Raw genomic sequence first — 19334 nt, 5'->3', positions numbered from 1 at the left:
ATAGAAAACAATAATTTATTTTCTCGCAATATGATACACACCTCATAATCCATTAAGCTTCCTCATCGATCATTTTCTTAATGGTAGTGGAATTTTAGACACGCGCAGTAACACGTGGAAGTCACACTCCCCGATGTGAGATTGGTTGCATCCTCCTCGGAACCCAAATCCCAAATTGGTGCATCCTCCATTGGTAAGTGGGGGATATTTTAATTTCCCTCCATATTGTGGTCAAGTTTTTTATTAAAATTTTGAAACCAATTGGGAGCTCGCAGATTTAATGCTAGACAATGGCTAACTTATTTGGTTAGAAAATTGCGCCATTTTTTTAATCAACTATAATAATCTAAATCATATGTACGAACGTCTACGGAGATTTTAAATCCGTGATTTTTTATCACAAGCTATTTACTCTAAGAATCCTTTAAGTTCTTTTTTTTGGGTACAAATAATCGATTTGCATAACATTAGGTATTTATATAGAAAAAGTTCTCTTCAATTTTTAAAATAGTAAAATTAAGCTCTTGTGCACACGTAGATAAATTATGTAAATTATATTATAATAAAATTTCTATATAATATAGAAATTAAATACACTTAATTTTAAGCTCTTATTTGATTTGAGTTTAAATGAGTCATTGAATTTGGTTAGGGATTCATAGTTATGTTCAGTAATTAAATATTTATTATTTATTATTTATTCTTAACCAAAATCTATTCCTAGTAAGTAAATAAAAAAATATGTATTTATTTTTCTTCGAAATCTAATATATTTTAAACTTTTTTACGTCACATTAAAAGTTGTTGTACGGAGGAAACTTTTATATAATATTTAATTTTAAGAGTGCTATTAGCCATACTTTTTGGGCTTCCATGGTAATTGTTCCCAAGAGAAGGATCTAAATTAAAGGGTGGGCATTAAACTCGGGCCAAGGATCTATCTCACCGAGTCCTCCTCTCTTCCTATAAATAGCCGATTTGATCGATCGGATGCTTCGGCGCTCCTTGCGAGGAAATGTTCGCGCTTTCCGCACAATCCCTTCACCGGCCGCTGCCGTCAGCGGCGATGGCGGTGAAGGAGAAGAAGAAGAGCAGGAATCTAGGTTTCGGTGTGGGGAGATCAAGGGTTGGGTACCGGATTGCGGCGGCATTGCCCGAGGAGGACGAGAAGAGGACCGGGTTCGCTAGTCGGAGGAATGAGAGCCGTTGTGAGTCGGCGCGTCCAGGTATCTTAATCACTTAGTTTCATAGTGGATTTCTTCTTGATTCGACGAATCTGATGGTTAATTTACGCAAGAATCTCCTTGATGTCTGTGGTGATATTTGAATATTGATGATGGGATATTCTGTTTGCTGGTGTTTGGTTTGGACTTTAGTTCAAACAAACTCATCTTTATGCTGTTTTTATTTTGTTCAAGGAAACAGAGCAGATGCTGCCTTTTGTCAACCAAAAAAAAAAAGCAAGAATCTTGCAACTTGAACTTAATATTCGAAAGTTGCTTGATTGTTGGAATCGAATCCGGAAAACCTTTTAATTTGATACCTAGGGAAGCTTTTCATCTTTTTTTTTTTGAGAGAGAAAAATGTAAGTATTTTCCAAATGCTTCGGGACACTAATATAAATTGGTGGGTCCTTTGACGTCGACGGTGATACTGATATATGTATGCAAGACGTGAAGAACAGCGGGTCCATACAAGTCAGTACTGTGATAAGCAAACGAAATATTAGGATAGACGGGATAGGAAGCACAGAAGAAGTTGGGCAGGCTAGGAAGACAACTTTGGGCCTATTCTTCTTCTTCTTCTTCTTCTTCTCCTTCTTCTTTTCTGACAAAAGACAAAACCCTGTTTCATTGAAACATATAAACACATCCAAACCTTACAAAATTGGGCCATACAAACTGATCATTGCATATTTCACCCCCGGAAAACCGCATAGACCCCAACGTTACAACAGAAAACTCTCAACAAAACCACTAGGGGTTATTGACAGAACATTTAAAACTGAACAGGTTTAACTGAACAAGCAAACACAATAGTATACTAAACAGTACTTTAACCAGAATTCAGAGAGATAACATTCCCAGCTAAAATAAGTAATCAGAATTTAAACTCCAATCAGTCCAGAATCTCCACATCCACCCGCTGAACCAACTTCCTCACTGTTTTAGCCGCCTCCTCTGAACCTATTATTCTTGATGGAAGATTTCGTGAATAAAGTGCAGGTAGAGTGGTAGACAAGTTTTTGGTGGCATGTCATAGATCAGAAATGAAATACTGGGAAAGGGGAAGATTTAGTTTAAGCTGGTTGGACCTTACCAATGAGGATCATAGATAATCATGTATTCAAAAGGATATAAGAGGCAGGTGTGTGCCCATGCAGCTGGCTGTTGGATGGACACAACATACTTTGATTGGATAGAAAGAGTAAATGAGATTCTTGCCATTTGCTGTATAATTAATGGTAAGTGTATGGAGATTTTGAAAGGGTAGATATCCATTTAATGACTTGATTTCTCTATTTCATCATAAAGCAAAGCAGAGATCAGATGCTGAAAACTGGTACCTAGGATGCTAATAGGATTTGAAATATGTAAGTGGCATCTCAACATTAAGCAGTTAACTTCCTTAAAAGTCAACAATACTACTTGTTATGTCGATCTTGTTCTCTGGGTTAAACAGAAAATTTAAGTGATCCTCGCAATATAGAGGCTAATATTTGCTTAGTCATATTTTTTGCAAGACATGATCAAAAAAGTTTTGATCTGCTATGATGCGACTTCCAGTTGGCCATTCAAAACAGAAGTGGTACAGATGGTTTCAGTTGAGAGGATGTGAAATACATAAATTTCTAAAGGATATATTAAGCAGTTTAGTACTAAAAGAATTAAAATGGAGATGTTTATACTTTATACTGTGAAACAGTTGATAATTATGATACCAAGGGGAAAATGAAGCATACTGGACAGTGTGTTAATTATGGCGATTTAGGAAAGTTTGTGATAATGCAATTCAGGTAACTCTTGCATTCATTTTGTAAAGCCAATACTGAATTACTGATGTTAATACCTTGATTAACGGTTGAATCACTAAATTGCACATTTCAGTGTTATATTGTTTTTTTTATCATGTCCCTTACCATGTTTTGTCTTCCACAATATTAGGGATAGATAACCTTGTGACATCAAATGTTGGAATGTCGACAAACATTTTATGGCATGATTGTCCAATTGGGAAACTTGAGAGGCAAAAGTTACTGGCGCAAAAAGGATGTGTCATATGGATTACTGGACTAAGCGGTTCAGGTCAGTCAGTTTGTTTTTGTTATCTTTATTGTTTATAATTTTTGTGCAAAATGATATTTGTATACCTTTTTATTTGGTTAAGATGCACTATGATGCCCATTTAAACATCCTAGTTGATGCGTTATTCTTGTCTAGACACATCACTTATACTTTTTTAACTTTTTCTTGAGTATACTACTTGAATTATCCATCTTGTTGTCTGAGATCCCATCTGAGATTTATTGAGAGCTTTTCCTGCATCTGATTTGGAGAACTAGATATAGTTCATTCATCATATTTTATTTATTCTTCTATTATGAGTAGTTAAATTTTCAGCCAGTACAGATTTGTTCACTATTGACTTCTCAGGTTGAACTATGGGTTGCACTCTTGTAATTGGTGTTAAATGTTGTATCCACAAGAGAAAATTACATACCATTATAAACTCACAATAGAAACCAAGTACTCCTACTCATCTATTTCTAGCTTCAATGGTAAAGCATAATTTATTATATTGGTATACATTTGTGTCTGGTATGTGGCAACGTGACATAATAGAAAGATGTTCCACTTGTAAAGTACAAACATTTGAACAATTACAATGCAATGATGTATCTCCATCTGTGATAACAATGAGCATTCTGCTGCTCATTAGCTTGTGTAAGAGTAATAATATCCTTTTGCAAGCTAATTATCAAAATTATGTGCTATACAAAAATTAAAAATTATGTCCATATCAAAAGGAAAGAGCATGCATAGTGACATACACAAGTTAATTTCTAGATGTTTTTTCTTCTTCTTTTTTTCTTCTTGTTACCAGTTGTTTTAGCAAGCTGAGTACCTTTTACTGCCAATTGGAATCCAAAGAAGAGGAGAGGCATGCCCGAGGAAAAGAAGAGGAAAGAATGAACGGGACTTTTCTATTCTAAGGTTGACCAGCATAAAAAAAAGAATAGGGAGGAGAAAATTACTGGATTGCCTAGATGACAGAAAAAAGGAAGCGAAGAGAAACATTGGAGCAACTAAGAAGAAGAAACTCACATAATCTCCAAATTTTAATCCTGGAAACAATAAAATTGTCCTGTACAAGCCAAACTTTATATCCGTAAAGAAAATCTACCTAATTCCGGGACTAAACAAAGGTAACTTCAGCGGCCTGATTTAGGGTCTGTATGGTTAACATGGAAACCTTATTGCCTCCATAAAAGATTCCAGCCCATCTTCTATTCCCCTCTTTTAGCATGTGTTGGACTCCATTTACCCTGAAAATGAACAAAACCAGGTGACAAATGCCACATCAGAGTAGCTCATTAAAGAGAAATTTCATTGGCTAGGTTTTGTATAAACTGAAAAAACATCAATGGAAAACAAAAACAACTCTTAAATTATGGTTCAGTCCCTGATCAGCCGTCTGTTAGTGATATGTTGATTTTGTCTTGATCCAGAGTGTGTTCTCAACAATAGAGCTATTATTGAGGGAAATCTATCTCTTCTCTTACATGTGGGCACTTTTCTTATTACAGGGAAAAGCACGCTTGCATGTGCGCTGAGTCGAGAGCTGCACTGCAGAGGATATCTTACTTATGTTCTTGATGGTGACAATCTCAGACATGGCCTAAACCGAGATCTTAGTTTCAAAGCAGAGGATCGTGCAGAAAATATACGCAGAGTTGGTAAGTGAACTTTTGTCATTTGTCCTTTTTCCTGCCATTAACAGACAGGATGCAGCTAACTTACATATGTAAGCAGAAATTTCCATCATAGTTTATCGTAAGCTTGTCTCTCTGATCAATTGGCTTTTTATGGTTGGTTTTAGAAGTTCTCTGACATATCTGTGTCCAATACTCAGTATGCTTGATAAGTGGGATTTTAAAGATAATATCTGAAAGGACAATATTTAAGGTTTTTTTTGTTTTCTTTTTCAAATCTTTCTGCAGGGGAAGTATCAAAGCTCTTCGCAGATGCCGGGGTTATATGCATAGCTTGTCTGATATCTCCATACAGAAAAGACCGAGATGCCTGTCGTGCTTTACTTCCAGATTCTACTTTTATTGAAGTAATTGCTTATTTACATGTACTAAAATCCAGATGCCAAAGGAAGTTTTCTTTCTTGAGTGATTTAATAAGACAAGTTTTTTAGGTTTTCATGAATGTCCCACTGGAAGTTTGTGAACTAAGAGATCCCAAAGGCTTGTACAAGCTTGCACGCTCGGGAAAGATCAAAGGTATGCTGCCGTTACTTATCAAACTTTTACTTTAGGTGCATGAATATCTATTTATTAAGACTTGCAAATAATAATTTTGTTGAAATAGAACTAAATACAGTTATCATCTTCCTTTATTATGCATATGGAAGTTAAATTTGGTTGACCTGCAGGTTTTACTGGAATAGATGATCCATATGAGCCACCCTTGGATTGTGAGGTGAGTTCATCATTGCAAAGAAAAGGGGTACTGTGATTGTCATGGGCCTGACCAATCTAAGACTAAGATCTTTATAGTTTTACATTCTGACCAGATCCCATTATTGGATGAGCAATAAATTGGCAACAAAAGTTAGTAATAATACATCATCATCTATATTGGTTTACTGTTTCTAAAAGCAGTATCCTTCTTTCCTACTATAAAAAATGTTCAGTTAGGTCATTCAAATGTTCCAGGAAGTCATATTATTTCTGTAGATTGGATATATTAAAACAGTTGAGCATGTGGTTTGCTGAATCAAACAAATCAAGGTGAGAATTAATGAAGGTATATGTCATATAACTTGAACTATGAGAATAACTATCGAGCCAAGAAAGGTGACAACTGTACGATGAACCAGTTATTGTCCAATATCTGTAAGTTATTTTTTAGTTTTGTTCTTTTTCTTAGTTTAACACACTGAACCATGGATATTTTTCTCAATCAAAGTGTCATAGAAGGTGACCTTTTGAATCAATGTTGAAAATTGTTGTTAGTATATATAGAAAGTTTACCTTGTGGCACATAACTTGTACAGTTGAATATTTGACAAGATGAATTTGTTAAGAACTTGCATCTCTGAATATATTAGCAAGCATCGAGGTCATCTGTTCCTAATATAAGTGAATCATCATACCTATGCTATGCTTTTCCTTTCCTTTATGCTTCCAATATTCACTGGTCCAGCTCTTCCTGTTTCTCTTTTAAACATCTCTGCTCATTTTTAAAATTTTGAAAGAAATAAAATGGAAGTTATACTTTTCTTTCTAGATTTATAAAGAAAACATTTTCAGTTAGTTGACTTGTTGATGAAGTTGAAATTTTTTGCTTTGCTTTTGCAGATAGTAATTCAAATGAAAGATGGGGGGTGCCCTTCACCTAATGCTATGGCCGAGCAAGTAATATCATACCTCGGAAAGAATCGATTTTTGCAAGCATAGATTGATATACATGTGTTCACAACTTGTGAACCCATTTGACACTCTTCAGTGCTGCAAACGACAATAAACAGGAAGCATTTGCAGCAAAAGTTGCACATTGGTCACTAGACCATGATAAAACATGGGAAAATGGTCTCTTCAGATGTATCTGCATAGTGTTCTCTTCCAATAATCTCATTCTTTTGTTTCTTTTATGCATTTCAGTGAGCCTGTCATTTCTATTCATTTAATTTGTTACAAAACGAGTGTATCAGAATTTGTTTTATTGTCCTATTATGAGGATGGGGGTATTAGACAATTATATGATGGAAAAGGAGGCAACTTGTATTGCTTACCTTTTGAAATGTGCCCCTTGCGAGTTTGTTTGTTTTATATTAAGATAGCAGTATTGTTCACCGTCTCGGTTTAATTAGAAATTTTTTTTTAATTTATATTAGAATGGCCTCTTGTTGTCACATCATTAATATTAGTTTGGAATTTATAGTAACATATGACCATTACAGGTTACAACTGCACTGTCTTGTTTAATAACCTTCAACAGCTGTTACATTGCCTTAATACGGATGTAAATATAACCCTTATATCTTGAAAACAGAGGAGAAAATCCATTAGCCTATAAAGTTGTTCTTAGCATGTTCCAAAATCTCTAGAAAACGGAAAATCAATGTACTCAAACAGCAGTAGCCACTCAGAAAAATGGGGTAGTGAAAGTAATGAGGTGCCTTATATATTGAGGTTTAAGGTCCTTTATAGTTGCAAGCATAATATTTCTAGATCCATAATCAATAGGAACAAGTTATTCATTCAATGGAGTGTCAAAGAAGAAGAGAAAATATGAAGCATATGGGTCACAAAGTAGGCATATATGAGAGACTATATATATATATGGAATGATTCATATTTTCTTCTCTACTTCAAAAGGTTTTTCTTTCTTCTTTTTGGATGTTCTTTCAGTTTCCTTCTTGTTCTGTGACCCTAACCCAGGTATCAAGCACAGAATTATGTTTTGTTTCCTAGTAAATGTTGGGCAGCTAGTCTCTCGCCCACTTAGCTGCTCATGAATATCACAGCTCCTTGCTAGAAAAAGCCTATGAGAAACTCGGCGGTTACAACTTTCACTGCCTTGAAATGTTGAAGCTGCGTATTTAGCTGCTTCAATTTGTCTTTCAGCTTCACGCGGAGCTTTTCTTTGTTGTTCAGCTAGCCAGAAGCATTGACTGTGAAGCACTGATCATGGCTACAGTCTTAGAAGTCTTAACTAGAAAAGTAGTTCAGCTACTCCAGAAGCCTTGACAGTAAAACAGCCTGAATTGGCCTTGATGACACCAGCATGGATGATATCATAGGCAGTCTTGAAGATGGCTCTGACATCGTGCTTCCTTTGCTGACCTGCAGCCAAGCTGGGAAACATGGTAAGTATGATTATTTAGCAGTTTTGAAGCTAAAATACTTGAGCCATAGTTGACGGACTATGAGGCTAGAGTGAACATTTGGTTGTAAGATATTACCAGAGAAGGTGTAGAGCTTCCCTTTGTGGAGGTAGATCTTGTGTGACACATTGATGGGATTGTCTTCAACGAACTTTCCGGTAGCCGAATGATGACCATCCTCTTAGACTGCTGTTGAACTCATACTTTCACCTAGATGAGCGTCTCCTTACAACCATTCACTAAAGAACAGTGGAGACCTCATCAAGGTGAAAGTATCAGTAAGGTAATTCCAGATTAACCATTTCACAACATTATCAAAATACAAAGAAAAGGAACAGAAGAACATGAACAAATCATGCAGGTGCGCAAGAAGACATTGAGATTTCAAGCTGTAGATAACCACGTTAAGTCCCTCCCAGGTGCAAGGATCTCCCTCCAGCGAATCAGACCAGGGTTCCCATTTGGCTCAGCTATTGAAGAGCAAATCATCAATAACATTGCTTATCAGAGCTGGTTCGCTTCTCGTTTCACAGTGACTACCTTCGAGAATGAGATGAAATGGTGCAGTATTGAGTATGCCAAAGGCAAATATGACTACTCCTACCTTCCTAAGCTGATGCAATGCTTGCCTTCTCAAAGAATAACAAAATTGCTGTCAGAGGGCACAATGTCTTCTGGAATGAGCCCATATACCAGATCGAATGGGTATGGTGGCTCAACAACCAACAACTTTGGAATGCAACAATGAGGCAGATAAAATCCTTATGTCAGTATAGGGAGGTCAGATCATGCTTGGGACGTTATCAATGAAAACATCAATTTCTCTTTCTTTGAGAGCAAGCTAGGTGAAGATGCATCTTCAATCTTCTACAAGGAGGCTCACCAGCTAGACGCCAACAAACTGATGTTTCTGAATGATTACAATACATTGGAAGAGCCTGGAGATGTCAAGGCAACACCAGCTAAGTACCTTCAGAAGTTAAAAGCAGATTGTATTCTATTGTGGCAATGGTGCAAAGATGGCTATAAGGCTGGAAGGTCACTTTGGCACACCAAACATTCCTTACATGCAATCAGCTCTGGATACTCTTGCAGGAGCAAAGGTGCCCATTTGGCTTACAGAAGTGGATCTTGCTGAAGACCGAAACAAGGTACTTTCATAACTAGTTCCTAATGGACTCTGATGTCAATACTCTCTCGATGGTAGGCATCTAATAAATAATAAAAATTATAGCTTATGAGTTCCTGCAATTGTGCTTCCAAATTTCTAATATAAAATTGGTAGTAGGTAAACTATTTGGAAGAAATCTTGAGAGAAGCTTATGCTCACCCAGCTGTTCAAGGGATCGTGATGTGGGCAGCTGGCATCCAGAAGGGTGTAACATAATGTGTTTGACAGAACGAATTCCAGAACCTTCCAACCAGAAATGTGGTGGACAAGCTGATAGCCGAGCGGAAGAAAAAACCAGTAGTAGGCACTACTAAAAGTGCTGGTTACTTTGAAACCATCTCTTCCATGAGATTACTTTAAGCCACACTTCAGAAGATTTCTCCTCGGTACAAAGCCTGAAAGTAGACTCAGGATCTCAGTTTGATTATATTATTCCGGTCAAAGCAAAAGCATTTGGGATTAACAAGTCCAAAACCGGCTAACTACATTTTCTTAAATCCTAATATTCTCAACTCTCTCATCATTTTGATTGTGTAATTGCTATAGAAAGAACAGGAAAATTACCAAAAACAAACATAGATTGGTGTTGGTTCGTTCTTTGTACACTTCTGTCAAACCATGATTCATAAACTCTGTAAACAAGTGCCAACAGGTGAGGCCAATGGTATGCTATTACGGGGGAAGAACTGTTGAAGAAGATAAAGAAGAACTGCAAAATGAACTCCCAAATGATGATCGAACAAAATTATTGCTAAACCTTATCATTAGACACCAGAATAGCTATTCATAGATTAGCATGGATTCAAGGAGGATGAACTTCCAATTATCATGGCAAGAGTTCTTGATACCATCATAATTAAATCTTTCTATCCTTATGTTACTCTTGTAGTACCAAATTATGAGTTTTTACATAGTTATTCAATTATACTTTTATCAAGCAAGATAACATTCTCATGACGAAACCAAAATATTCCAAAAACTTCGCATTCTTATACTGGCACTTTAAGCACACTCTTTGCACAGACTTAAGGGGGTTCAAAATTTTCAATATTTATAACAATGATATGACCAAATTCAATAGTAGCAGGAATACTACGAATATGAAAAAAAAAAAACCCAGCTACTGGAAAGCAACTTCATGTTTGTTCTCTATTTTTTTATGCTCTAAATTTGAATATAATCCATCCTTTCATTTGCTCTTGTTCTGCATCCTTAAAGACTGACATATGCAAGTATATAAATCTCATTTACCTTGCAATTGGTTTTCCAACTATAACATTATAGAGATTAACAAGACCACTCTAGATTTTCATTACTTAAAATAACTAGTAATTCTACTCTACTTCAGTGGAAATGGATACAAGAGTCAGCAATATCTTCAATAAAGACTCAGAAGAAAACAATTTTGTAAATGAAAAGGGCATTGCACAGAGCCGCAAACAACCGCAAACAAAGAGCAGTTAAACAGTCTTCGTGATAAAATCCTACCTGTACCACTAAAATTATTATTTCTAACTAACCCCAATAAATGCTCAGAATGACATAAGCAGAAACAAGCAGAACAGACATTTCCAGGAACTTCTTTCACAACATAACATTAAGAAAGGAAATAAGCAACACTTCTTTTTATAACTTTGGCAGCGTACTTAATTTGATTAAAGAAATATGATGTAAGATGTAAAAAAAGTTACCATAAGATATCCATCTTGCTGATGGTGGATTACTGAAAACGTTTATCATTCCAGATCACTTTTGAGTACATTGGGATAAGCACTGCAAAATCTTAATGCATCTCTATTATTGCTTCACCACAGATGACAAGCATCTGAAAGTCTTATCCAGACCAACACGTGCAGATTAACTTCTGTCATATTAGGTGGTCAAAATTTTAAATCAGACTTTAATCCCAATATCTGCATCAGCAATTCATTGAAGACTACCATGGTTTTAAATTCACTCCATGATGAAGTGGTCCACCCACAATAGTAGGACATATAACTTTTCAATCATTTAACACCTGAAAGTGGAAAGACAGAGCCATGAACAAATGGAGAAAAAAAAACCCAAACTTAAAGATAGACAGATCAATAACAAGGAAAATAAGCAAGTTGACAATGTAAGGCATTAAATTTAATACTACAAAAGTGACTCCACATGGAATTTGCTACTGTATTTCTGTCAAGAGCAAGATTATAGTTGGAAAGCCATCATTTGCAAGTCCACAAGAGCATAAGATTTTGGTAAGGTTCAAATGTTATGAGAAGTCCAACTAAGTAAAGTAGAGAGTGGAGCATCCTGGACATAGATACCTAGACAAGGTTCTTCACTTCTTTGGATGTAATAATGTAAACTGCCCATTATTTAAATACTAGGGGGAAAACATGGCAATTATCGATATTTGTCATATTACACCCTTATTCTTGTTAAAACTCCTCAAAAGCCCACCCTTTAAGTTTTATCAGTGATAAAGGAGGGATGTTGAAAGATCTATTTCAATAATTAAATCATAAGAACCAAAACTCCCTCCCTCAATTGAACAACCCATTCTCCTTTAATTTTAATTGTACTGCTTTCTTTCTCAATCTTCTGTGAGAGAAACAGGATTTTATGGACAATCTGTCTCATTTTGCCAATGCAAAAAGTTGCATCCTCAACTTGTGTTCCCATCATCTTCCAAGAAACTGGCTATAATCCTAGTTAAGATAATTTGATAAATTTTTTGTTCGCCCACAAATTCTGCTTCAAATAATCCTTGAAAACTAGGTACTCAAAATCTTGCCTGAATACCATCAGAATGAGAAAGAAATAACAAAGGCAATCAAGCAGTACGTCGCATAGAGAAGTTATTAAGCATTTATACAAAGGGATTCAGTCCAGCATCAGTCCACAAATAGTTTCCTGAAGCATGACATAATCACAGTATATTCACCTCTGATCACCAAATGATAATATCATGGATTGCGAGTTTTCATAACAATTTAAGTTATTGCTCCATTATAACAATAATGTGTAGATTATTCAATATTTGCATAACAAAGTTTTTGTGTTTATGTATAAAATTCTCTAAATGTTTCATGATATTTCAAGCAATACGAAGATTCCATTTCAGGGAGTAAGTATTGGACCAAGGGAAACTGAACCCCCATATAATATTTCATATTGTTCACAAGTTTTTATATGTTTCTATTTGAATAACCAAAAAGAACATAAGAAAAAGATACGGGCTACAGCCACAAAAATCAGAAATGCTGAAGTGAAGTTAACATCCCTTCACTGTGTTGTTACTTCCTCTTCTCTTGCCACTCTGTAGTACCTAGATCAGACTTCTATCTTTCTCCTAAAAAAAATGCAAATGTAATAACAAAGATCTAAAAGAAGATATCTGGTGAATAATAGGTTGCTAGAAGTGTTGCCTATAGGTCCAGCCCACCAGTGAAAAATAATCAAATAATAATAATAGAAAAAAATGAAAATTGCAATACAAGGATAGATATTGCAATGGATTTATGGATGTAAATATGACTACTTACCAAAATTGTACTTAAATTCATTTTATCTCAGCTCTTACCACAATCAAAGGAGGTCTGATCAGTTTAATGATCAAACATCAAGATGTTGTTTCCCTCAGGAGCATGAGATATATCACGGAAGCAAGTTGGCATGATAATCAGTTTTATCCAGGCCCTTTTGTCATCCTTTTCTGCCTCCTGATAAACCCATCCATCATAGTAAGATATATAGAGCTATTGATAGGAATGCCCTTCTGCATCATTTCTTCCAGAACAAGCTTAGCTTCTTTGAACTGCCCACTACTGCACAACTCATTAATACGATCTGAGTAGGATCCAGAGACAGTAACCTCTGAATATTCCTCAGCATTTGTATCTGGCTTCTCTTCGTGCCCCTTCTCTGTTCCTGCTGCAGAAGAAGCCTCTCCTGATAAAAGAAAGTTGAACTTCTCAGGCAATGTACCACTCTCAACCAACTTAGAAAGCATGTCCTGTGCTTCTTCCAATCTTCCTGACTCTGAAAGAGTGCACAAGACCACATTGTAAGTACAAGCATCGGGATGCAATCCCTTCTCATCCATGTCACCGAACATTCGTAAAGCAGCATCTATGTCCCCCTCTTTGCATAGGCCTTTAATCAGAGTGTTGTAGGTGATCACATCCACTTTCTTCCCCTTGGACACCCATGAATCAAAGAGCTTCACTGCCTTGTCGACTTTGCCACCATTACAAAGCCCATTCATAAGAATATTGCAGGTGATAACATTAGGCTTGAATGAATTCTCCACCATCTTATTATGAAACTGGAAAGCTTTCTCTAAGTCTCCTTCCCTACAGTACCCATGAATAATGGTGTTATATGTAGTCTCATCTGGCACCAACCCCACCTCCATAAGCTCATTCAACTTCCTAATAGCCTCATCAGTCTTGCCCATCTTGCAGAGCCCACTGATCACCGAATTGTAGGTGGTGATGCTCGGCATTATCTTCCTCTGATTCATGTCATCCCACAGCTTCATTGCTGCCTCTGGATTCTCATCCTTGAAGTATGCAGAGATCACCGTCCCATAGCTGACCTCATCTGGCACGAATCCTCGCTTGGGTGGGCTTTGGAGCATCTCACACGCCTCGTCAAACCTTTTCTCCTTGCAGAGGTTGTAGAGCAAAGAGTTGAGAGTGAAAGTGTCCATCTTGAGGCCTCTTCCCACCATCTTATCCATCAAGGTGAAAGCTTTCCCAAACTCCCCCGTTTTGCAGTAAGCGCTGATCAAAGTGTTGTATGTAATGACATCAGGGGACAGCCCCTCCTCTTCCATCTTCCTCAAAGTATTCAAAGCCTCATCTAACTTCCCCTCCTTGCACAGCCCTTTTACCATAATGTTATGGGTTACCAAGCTAGGCCGCACCCCCCTCTCCCGCATCTCGTCGAGCACCTTGAATGCATCTGACCCGCTCCGCCACTGGAAACAGGCATCAACCAGCGTATTATACGTGACAATATCCGGCATCGCAGTGGGGAGCCGCTCCATCTCTCCCTTAAGCCGGAACGCCTCATCGACCCGCCCCTCGCGGCAGAGACCCGCAACAAGCACATTGTAAGTCCAGAGGTCAGGAAGAAACCCCGACGCCGTCATCAGCTCAACAGCCCTAGTGGCCTCCTTAATCCACCCTAGGCGCGAATAAGCAGCAACAAGAGTATTATAAGTAGAGCGGTTCGGCGCGATCCCTCGGTCCTTCATGTCGGCGAGGAGGCCGCGCGCCTCACGGAGCATGCCGCGCCGGCAATACGCGTCGAGGAGGGTGTTGAAGGTGATCGTGTCGGGGGAGCAGCCGAAGCCGGACATGGAATTAACGAATTTAACTGCGTCGGGGATGCAGTTACGATCGCAGTGGATCTTGACGAGGATATTGAAAGTACTGGCATTCGGGGTCACGCCAAGGGCGAGCATGTCGCGGAAGACGGCGAGCGGGGAGGATAGGGTGGTCATCGTGGACCGCGCTAGGGCGGAGAGGAGGATGTTGGAAGTGAGGAGGGACGGACGGAGCCGGCGGCGGCGCATGGAGTGGAAGACTTGGGCTGCAAGGTGGGGGTGGTTGAACTGGGAGTAGGCGGAGACGGCGAGGTCGAGGAGAGGGCGTGAAAGGGGCGGGAGGTGGGGGGACGCGGAGGGGTGGAGGAGGTGGCGGTGGAGAAGGCGAGATGGGTCGAAGGGGATGAAGGAGAGGAGGAGGGATTTGGCGTCGGAGAAGCGGCGGAGGCGGAGGAGGGAGGGGAGGAGGAAGAGGAGAGAAGGGAGGGAGACGGAGACGGGGTGAGAGGGGAGGATGTGGTGGCGGAAGAAGGACAGGAGAGGAGAAGGGTGGGAGAGAGAAGGGGAGGAGGCGGCGGCGGAGACGATGGAGGGGAGGAGGGAGGGGGAGAGGTGGGGGAGAAAGGGGGAGAGGAGGCGGCAGAGTGGTGGGGCAGAAGGGGATTGTGCGGCGAGAAGGGCAGAGGAGACGGCGGCAATGAGGTCGGAGTCTTCCGGCGAGGGGGGTGGTGGCGGTGAGAGTGGCTCCATTAGGTTTCTGGGGAGGGAGAGTGTAGCCGACATTAGTGATCTTATATATATATATATATGGCATTTCAAATTCTAAACACGTCGGAATTCAAAGTTACAGCACTCTCTCACAAGTGCTAATTTTGAGTTGAATAACTCCTAAATTTGCTTTCAATTTCTTTTAATTGCATCGATGTAACAGAAAATATTTTTGCATGTAAGGGACGTAAAATTTTAGCCTTCATTTCAAACGTTCGTGTAGGTCAATAGACTTATAAAAATGAAAGGAAAAAAAATCGTGTAGTTGGAATTTAGAAATCAATTGGTGACTTTGGAGATAATTTTTAAATTCTAAAACTACCTTACAATCGATATGTACGCCAAAACAATTATCATGAGCGTTGCTGTGAACATAGTTTGAACAATTAAAAGAGACAAGAATTTGATGAGAATGACAAATCTTCAAATGAGAGGCTATCATCTCATCATTCGATTCATAAATTATGATTTGTCTGAGACTATAGCAAATACAAGCATTTAAAAAAAAATCTCCAATGATTCAATCTCAGACAGTACAAGAAGATGGCCTGCATTTCCAGTAGGCTGGATGCCAAATGAAGTATAATTTCTAAAAGTGCTTTCTTAAAAGCATCAATGCTATCACCAGACCGACTCGATCCACATGAGAATGGGAAGTATTTATATGAGAACAGTAGCCAATTCCAAGGAATTAGAGATGATGTCAATGTTCCCATTCAGCATCTTCAATGTGTCCGAGTTCTCTCCTGCAAAGCAACACTTTCATACTCCCATTATAATCGTCTGATTATGTATATATAGCTACAATTAAATAACTGTCTAACACCATTCTCCAGAGGATTCATTGGAGAAATTGGTGGCCCTTACCTCCCAGTAAAATAAAAATGTAAACGTGGAAGTACCAAATGACTCCAAGACTAACCTGCATTTCTTTAGCAATTGAAGGAAGCCATTTCTCTCCTCTAGTCTTTTTCAGTTCCAGAACTCTTTCTTCCTCTCTCTTAGCTGCAGCCTTCGCTGCAGCTTCCTTTGTTTCAAATCGAGCCAAAGATCTCCGGCTTGCTTCTCTTGCGGAAGCAATGACATCATTGCCATCTACCGCAACCGACCGGAATTGGCGTCTAAACTACAATTAGGATTGAGATGAACATGATCGATGAAATTACATCAATTTTCAGGACAACACTCTTAATGGATAGGCTTGAGCCTTGAAGAATGTGAAAAAGAATACCGGACCTTCTTTGATTTCTCATCAATTTCTTCCCCAGGTATAATTCTCGGCTTCTTTTGGGGCAGAGAATATTTATCTGGTAATATAGTCAAGCTTGAATCAATTGAGCAAGTCAGAAATAAGTTTGCTTTACAGGCAATGATGGATAAGATAATTGCATTTGGATAACATACCTACAGTTTCAATTGTTATGCCAGGAGGTGCTCTGCTAAATAATTTAATCCCACCTCCATTAGATTCAGTAGTGTCACTCAAGTGCAGACTGGGGTCTCTAACTATTTCAATACTCTGGTCCAAGAGATCATCCAAAAGCCTTTGTGCCTGAGAAAAGTCACTTGTGGTTACACATAATGAAGCAAAGGACATTAAAAGGGCACAATACATTGTACAGTGTTAGCACCAGAACATTCAAGTCAGCATGCAACTAGGATGGAGACTTGTCAAGCTTGGTGGAGGTAAGCTTTTAGCTTGAAATAAGGGTAGCAATAACACAAGGAGGTAGATATATATCTGACATGTAAATGAAGGGAAAACTCGCAATAGAACTCTTTTCAAAGGTTATCTATCTTTTCAGTCCACATGTATTGCTAAACACATAATAAAAATGAATATGAACAAATCAATATTTATATAGTAAGCTCACAGATTATGAGAGGACAGAAATAGGTCAATAACTACAAACCTATTGACTGGTTCATTGTTGCAAAGCCCCTAAATCATTACTTGCTAGAGCAGATGTTAGAACTAGAACACGAAGTAACGCCACCAACTAAAATAGAAGAATGAAAGTTTGTATTCTTCAAATAAACGAACCATGAATCTGAGTAAAAGCATCGGTAGAAACATTGTCAATGACACTTGAAGAGTTATTACAGACACGTGCCTATGTGAGATAACACTTGGCACACGATAATTGCTAATTATCATTAGATCACCATTTCATAAGAACTATCTGGATATGCAAAAATAATTAATATACCAACAAACTCTGCCCCTGCCTATTTGCACAGTAACAGGGTTTAATGACTTGCTTATCCCTGTAATGAGATGGTTATCACTTATCATTTTAGAAGACTAAACCTATTCTTCATATTCTTGCCTGATTCTTATTAAGCACATAAATGCAAGGATACGCTAAATCATAACCCTCCACCGGAGGAGAAGTACCGATATGCATTTAACCATAAACTACGCACAGCCATCTCATCTGCCACTTTACCAAGAAGGCAAATTTCCAGTAAAAACTACCACAATTCCATTTCTATACACAAACAAAACAAATAATTGGATAGCTTCCTCCTTCCCAAAAGGACACCCAAGAGAATAGAAAGCAATGACGCGAATCGACCCATAATATATAAATAATGAAAAAACCACCTTTCCAAGGTTATAGCTATCAACAGTACCTTGATCTGGTAGAGTTTGAGTCCAGGGGTTTGCGGCTTATTCTTCCGCTCCTCGTTGTGGAAGTCTTCCAGATTCGACTTCCCCGTCTTGGGCCGGGTATTGGTGGTGCCATTCGAGTTTGGGAGGACGAAGTCGGCGGCGGCGACGGATTCAATGGCCGATCTCCAGTTTTCGTCGCCATCTTCCTCTCCGCTGCTGCTCGATGGACTGCCGCGCCCCATTGCGAAATAAATCTCTCCTGTTGCGCCTCTTCACTCCTGCCGTCTTGCGCCCTCGCTTACTATTGCGTGGTCCTAACGGATTCAGTTAGGGTCCGCAGGTCAAGGCCCGACAAGAGCCTGACCCGTAAATATCGAATCCTGACCTGATCCGCAATTAAGCTTGATGGCGGATTCGGGCCCGAGCAAGCCTAAAAAGGTGCAAGTGCAACCCATGGAAGCAAATTTAATATCTTTTTTTTTATTTACTATGATTTAAACATCGATCATTTGTCCATAACATTTAGATTACATCCTAGGTTAATTTTAAGCTAGTTGCACTTAATAATAATTACTACAAAGTAAATTTCTAAGAGGTTATTTAGTTATGAGTTTTTCTAGATGCTACATTAACAAAAACAGTATCTAATTCAAAAATTATTATTTAATTTGGTTTAGTATATTAAAAAACTCATTATACTCAAATATAGTCTTGGCATCCAGTTTGATAAAATAGATAGGGAAAGGTTACATCTAGCCATCGTGACTTGACTCATATTTATTCTCTCATTTTAATTCCAACGTACCTTTCTCTTATTCTCTTATTTATGCTCCTAACTTATTCTTCCTCGTATCTTCTCTTTTATTATCCACTAACTAAATACTATTTTACCAAATATGTAACTATAAAATATAACTAACAAAAAAAATATTTAAAAAACATATAATGTTACGAAATACAAATAACAAAATAAATAATTTTTATTTATCCGAATACAATATCTAAAGAAGCATGTATAATAACCTTGAATGTTTCTATTTCCTATAAAATATAAATACCTTTTAAAATTAGTTTTAAAATAATAAAATAATGGCGGAGGCAGAAATTTTGTAGGGTAATATCTCTAATCATGTGTAAATACTCATAAAATTATCCGTTATAATAACTTGATGACAGTTATTTTAGGAATTGAAAAAGAGAACATATCTAAAAATTTGGCAATGAAATAAATTTAAATTATATATTACATGGTTTAACTTTCAATACTAAAATGTATTTATTTGCAAATAAAAGAGTATATGGAACTATTTTTTTTCCAATTTAGAGGGAGCCAACTTGGG

General features: G+C 37.9%; 4 protein-coding genes across 11 annotated transcripts; 2 read left to right on the top strand and 2 right to left on the bottom strand.

The window, feature by feature from the left end:
- Window positions 1-879: 879 nt before the first annotated feature.
- Window positions 880-7032, top strand: LOC140786830 (adenylyl-sulfate kinase 3-like). 2 transcript variants are annotated; one of them, XM_073135555.1, is made up of 7 exons: window positions 883-1226; window positions 3165-3305; window positions 4808-4957; window positions 5222-5340; window positions 5425-5509; window positions 5662-5708; window positions 6590-7032. In XM_073135555.1, the coding sequence occupies exons 1-7, from the start codon at window positions 1016-1018 to the stop codon at window positions 6686-6688; spliced, it is 852 nt and encodes a 283-aa protein (XP_072991656.1). In that variant the 5' UTR covers window positions 883-1015; the 3' UTR covers window positions 6689-7032. The 2 variants fall into 2 exon arrangements, with proteins under 2 accessions (XP_072991734.1, XP_072991656.1); XM_073135633.1 differs by lacking the exon at window positions 5662-5708 and having other exon boundaries at window positions 880-1226.
- Window positions 7033-7467: 435 nt separating this feature from the next.
- LOC140801253 (uncharacterized) lies at window positions 7468-15363 on the bottom strand. 4 transcript variants are annotated; one of them, XM_073156279.1, is made up of 6 exons: window positions 12820-15363; window positions 10981-11306; window positions 9854-9921; window positions 9449-9684; window positions 8197-9329; window positions 7468-8077 (listed from the first exon to the last, which is right to left on the bottom strand). In XM_073156279.1, exon 1 carries the CDS (start codon window positions 15357-15359, stop codon window positions 12963-12965), a length of 2397 nt encoding a protein of 798 aa, XP_073012380.1. In that variant the 5' UTR covers window positions 15360-15363; the 3' UTR covers window positions 7468-8077; window positions 8197-9329; window positions 9449-9684; window positions 9854-9921; window positions 10981-11306; window positions 12820-12962. The 4 variants fall into 4 exon arrangements, with proteins under 4 accessions (XP_073012380.1, XP_073012396.1, XP_073012372.1 ...); XM_073156295.1 differs by lacking the exon at window positions 9854-9921 and having other exon boundaries at window positions 7468-8088; XM_073156271.1 differs by lacking the exon at window positions 9854-9921.
- LOC140797388 (endo-1,4-beta-xylanase 5-like) lies at window positions 8333-9771 on the top strand. Its single transcript, XM_073150787.1, is given in 9 exon segments — window positions 8333-8401; window positions 8480-8728; window positions 8731-8906; window positions 8908-9100; window positions 9102-9269; window positions 9407-9476; window positions 9479-9515; window positions 9517-9620; window positions 9623-9771. Coding segments are annotated over 9 exon segments (1215 nt in total).
- Window positions 15364-15797: 434 nt separating the features above from the next.
- On the bottom strand, window positions 15798-18276 carry LOC140782007 (uncharacterized). 4 transcript variants are annotated; one of them, XM_073128335.1, is made up of 5 exons: window positions 18015-18276; window positions 16786-16929; window positions 16614-16684; window positions 16300-16498; window positions 15798-16136 (listed from the first exon to the last, which is right to left on the bottom strand). In XM_073128335.1, exons 1-5 carry the CDS (start codon window positions 18234-18236, stop codon window positions 16038-16040), a joined length of 735 nt encoding a protein of 244 aa, XP_072984436.1. In that variant the 5' UTR covers window positions 18237-18276; the 3' UTR covers window positions 15798-16037. The 4 variants fall into 4 exon arrangements, with proteins under 4 accessions (XP_072984436.1, XP_072984452.1, XP_072984428.1 ...); XM_073128351.1 differs by having other exon boundaries at window positions 15798-16123; XM_073128327.1 differs by having other exon boundaries at window positions 16300-16503; window positions 16782-16929; window positions 18015-18275.
- Between the last annotated feature and the right edge of the window lie 1058 nt (window positions 18277-19334).

Source organism: Typha latifolia, chromosome 1 (genome assembly GCF_019914945.1).
Source record: "Typha latifolia isolate L0001 chromosome 1, TyphaL0001v2, whole genome shotgun sequence".
In the NCBI taxonomy this organism is placed as follows: Eukaryota; Viridiplantae; Streptophyta; class Magnoliopsida; order Poales; family Typhaceae; genus Typha; species Typha latifolia.
The sequence above is the reverse complement of the archived record's forward strand: the minus strand, read 5'-3'. Positions and strand labels throughout refer to the sequence as shown.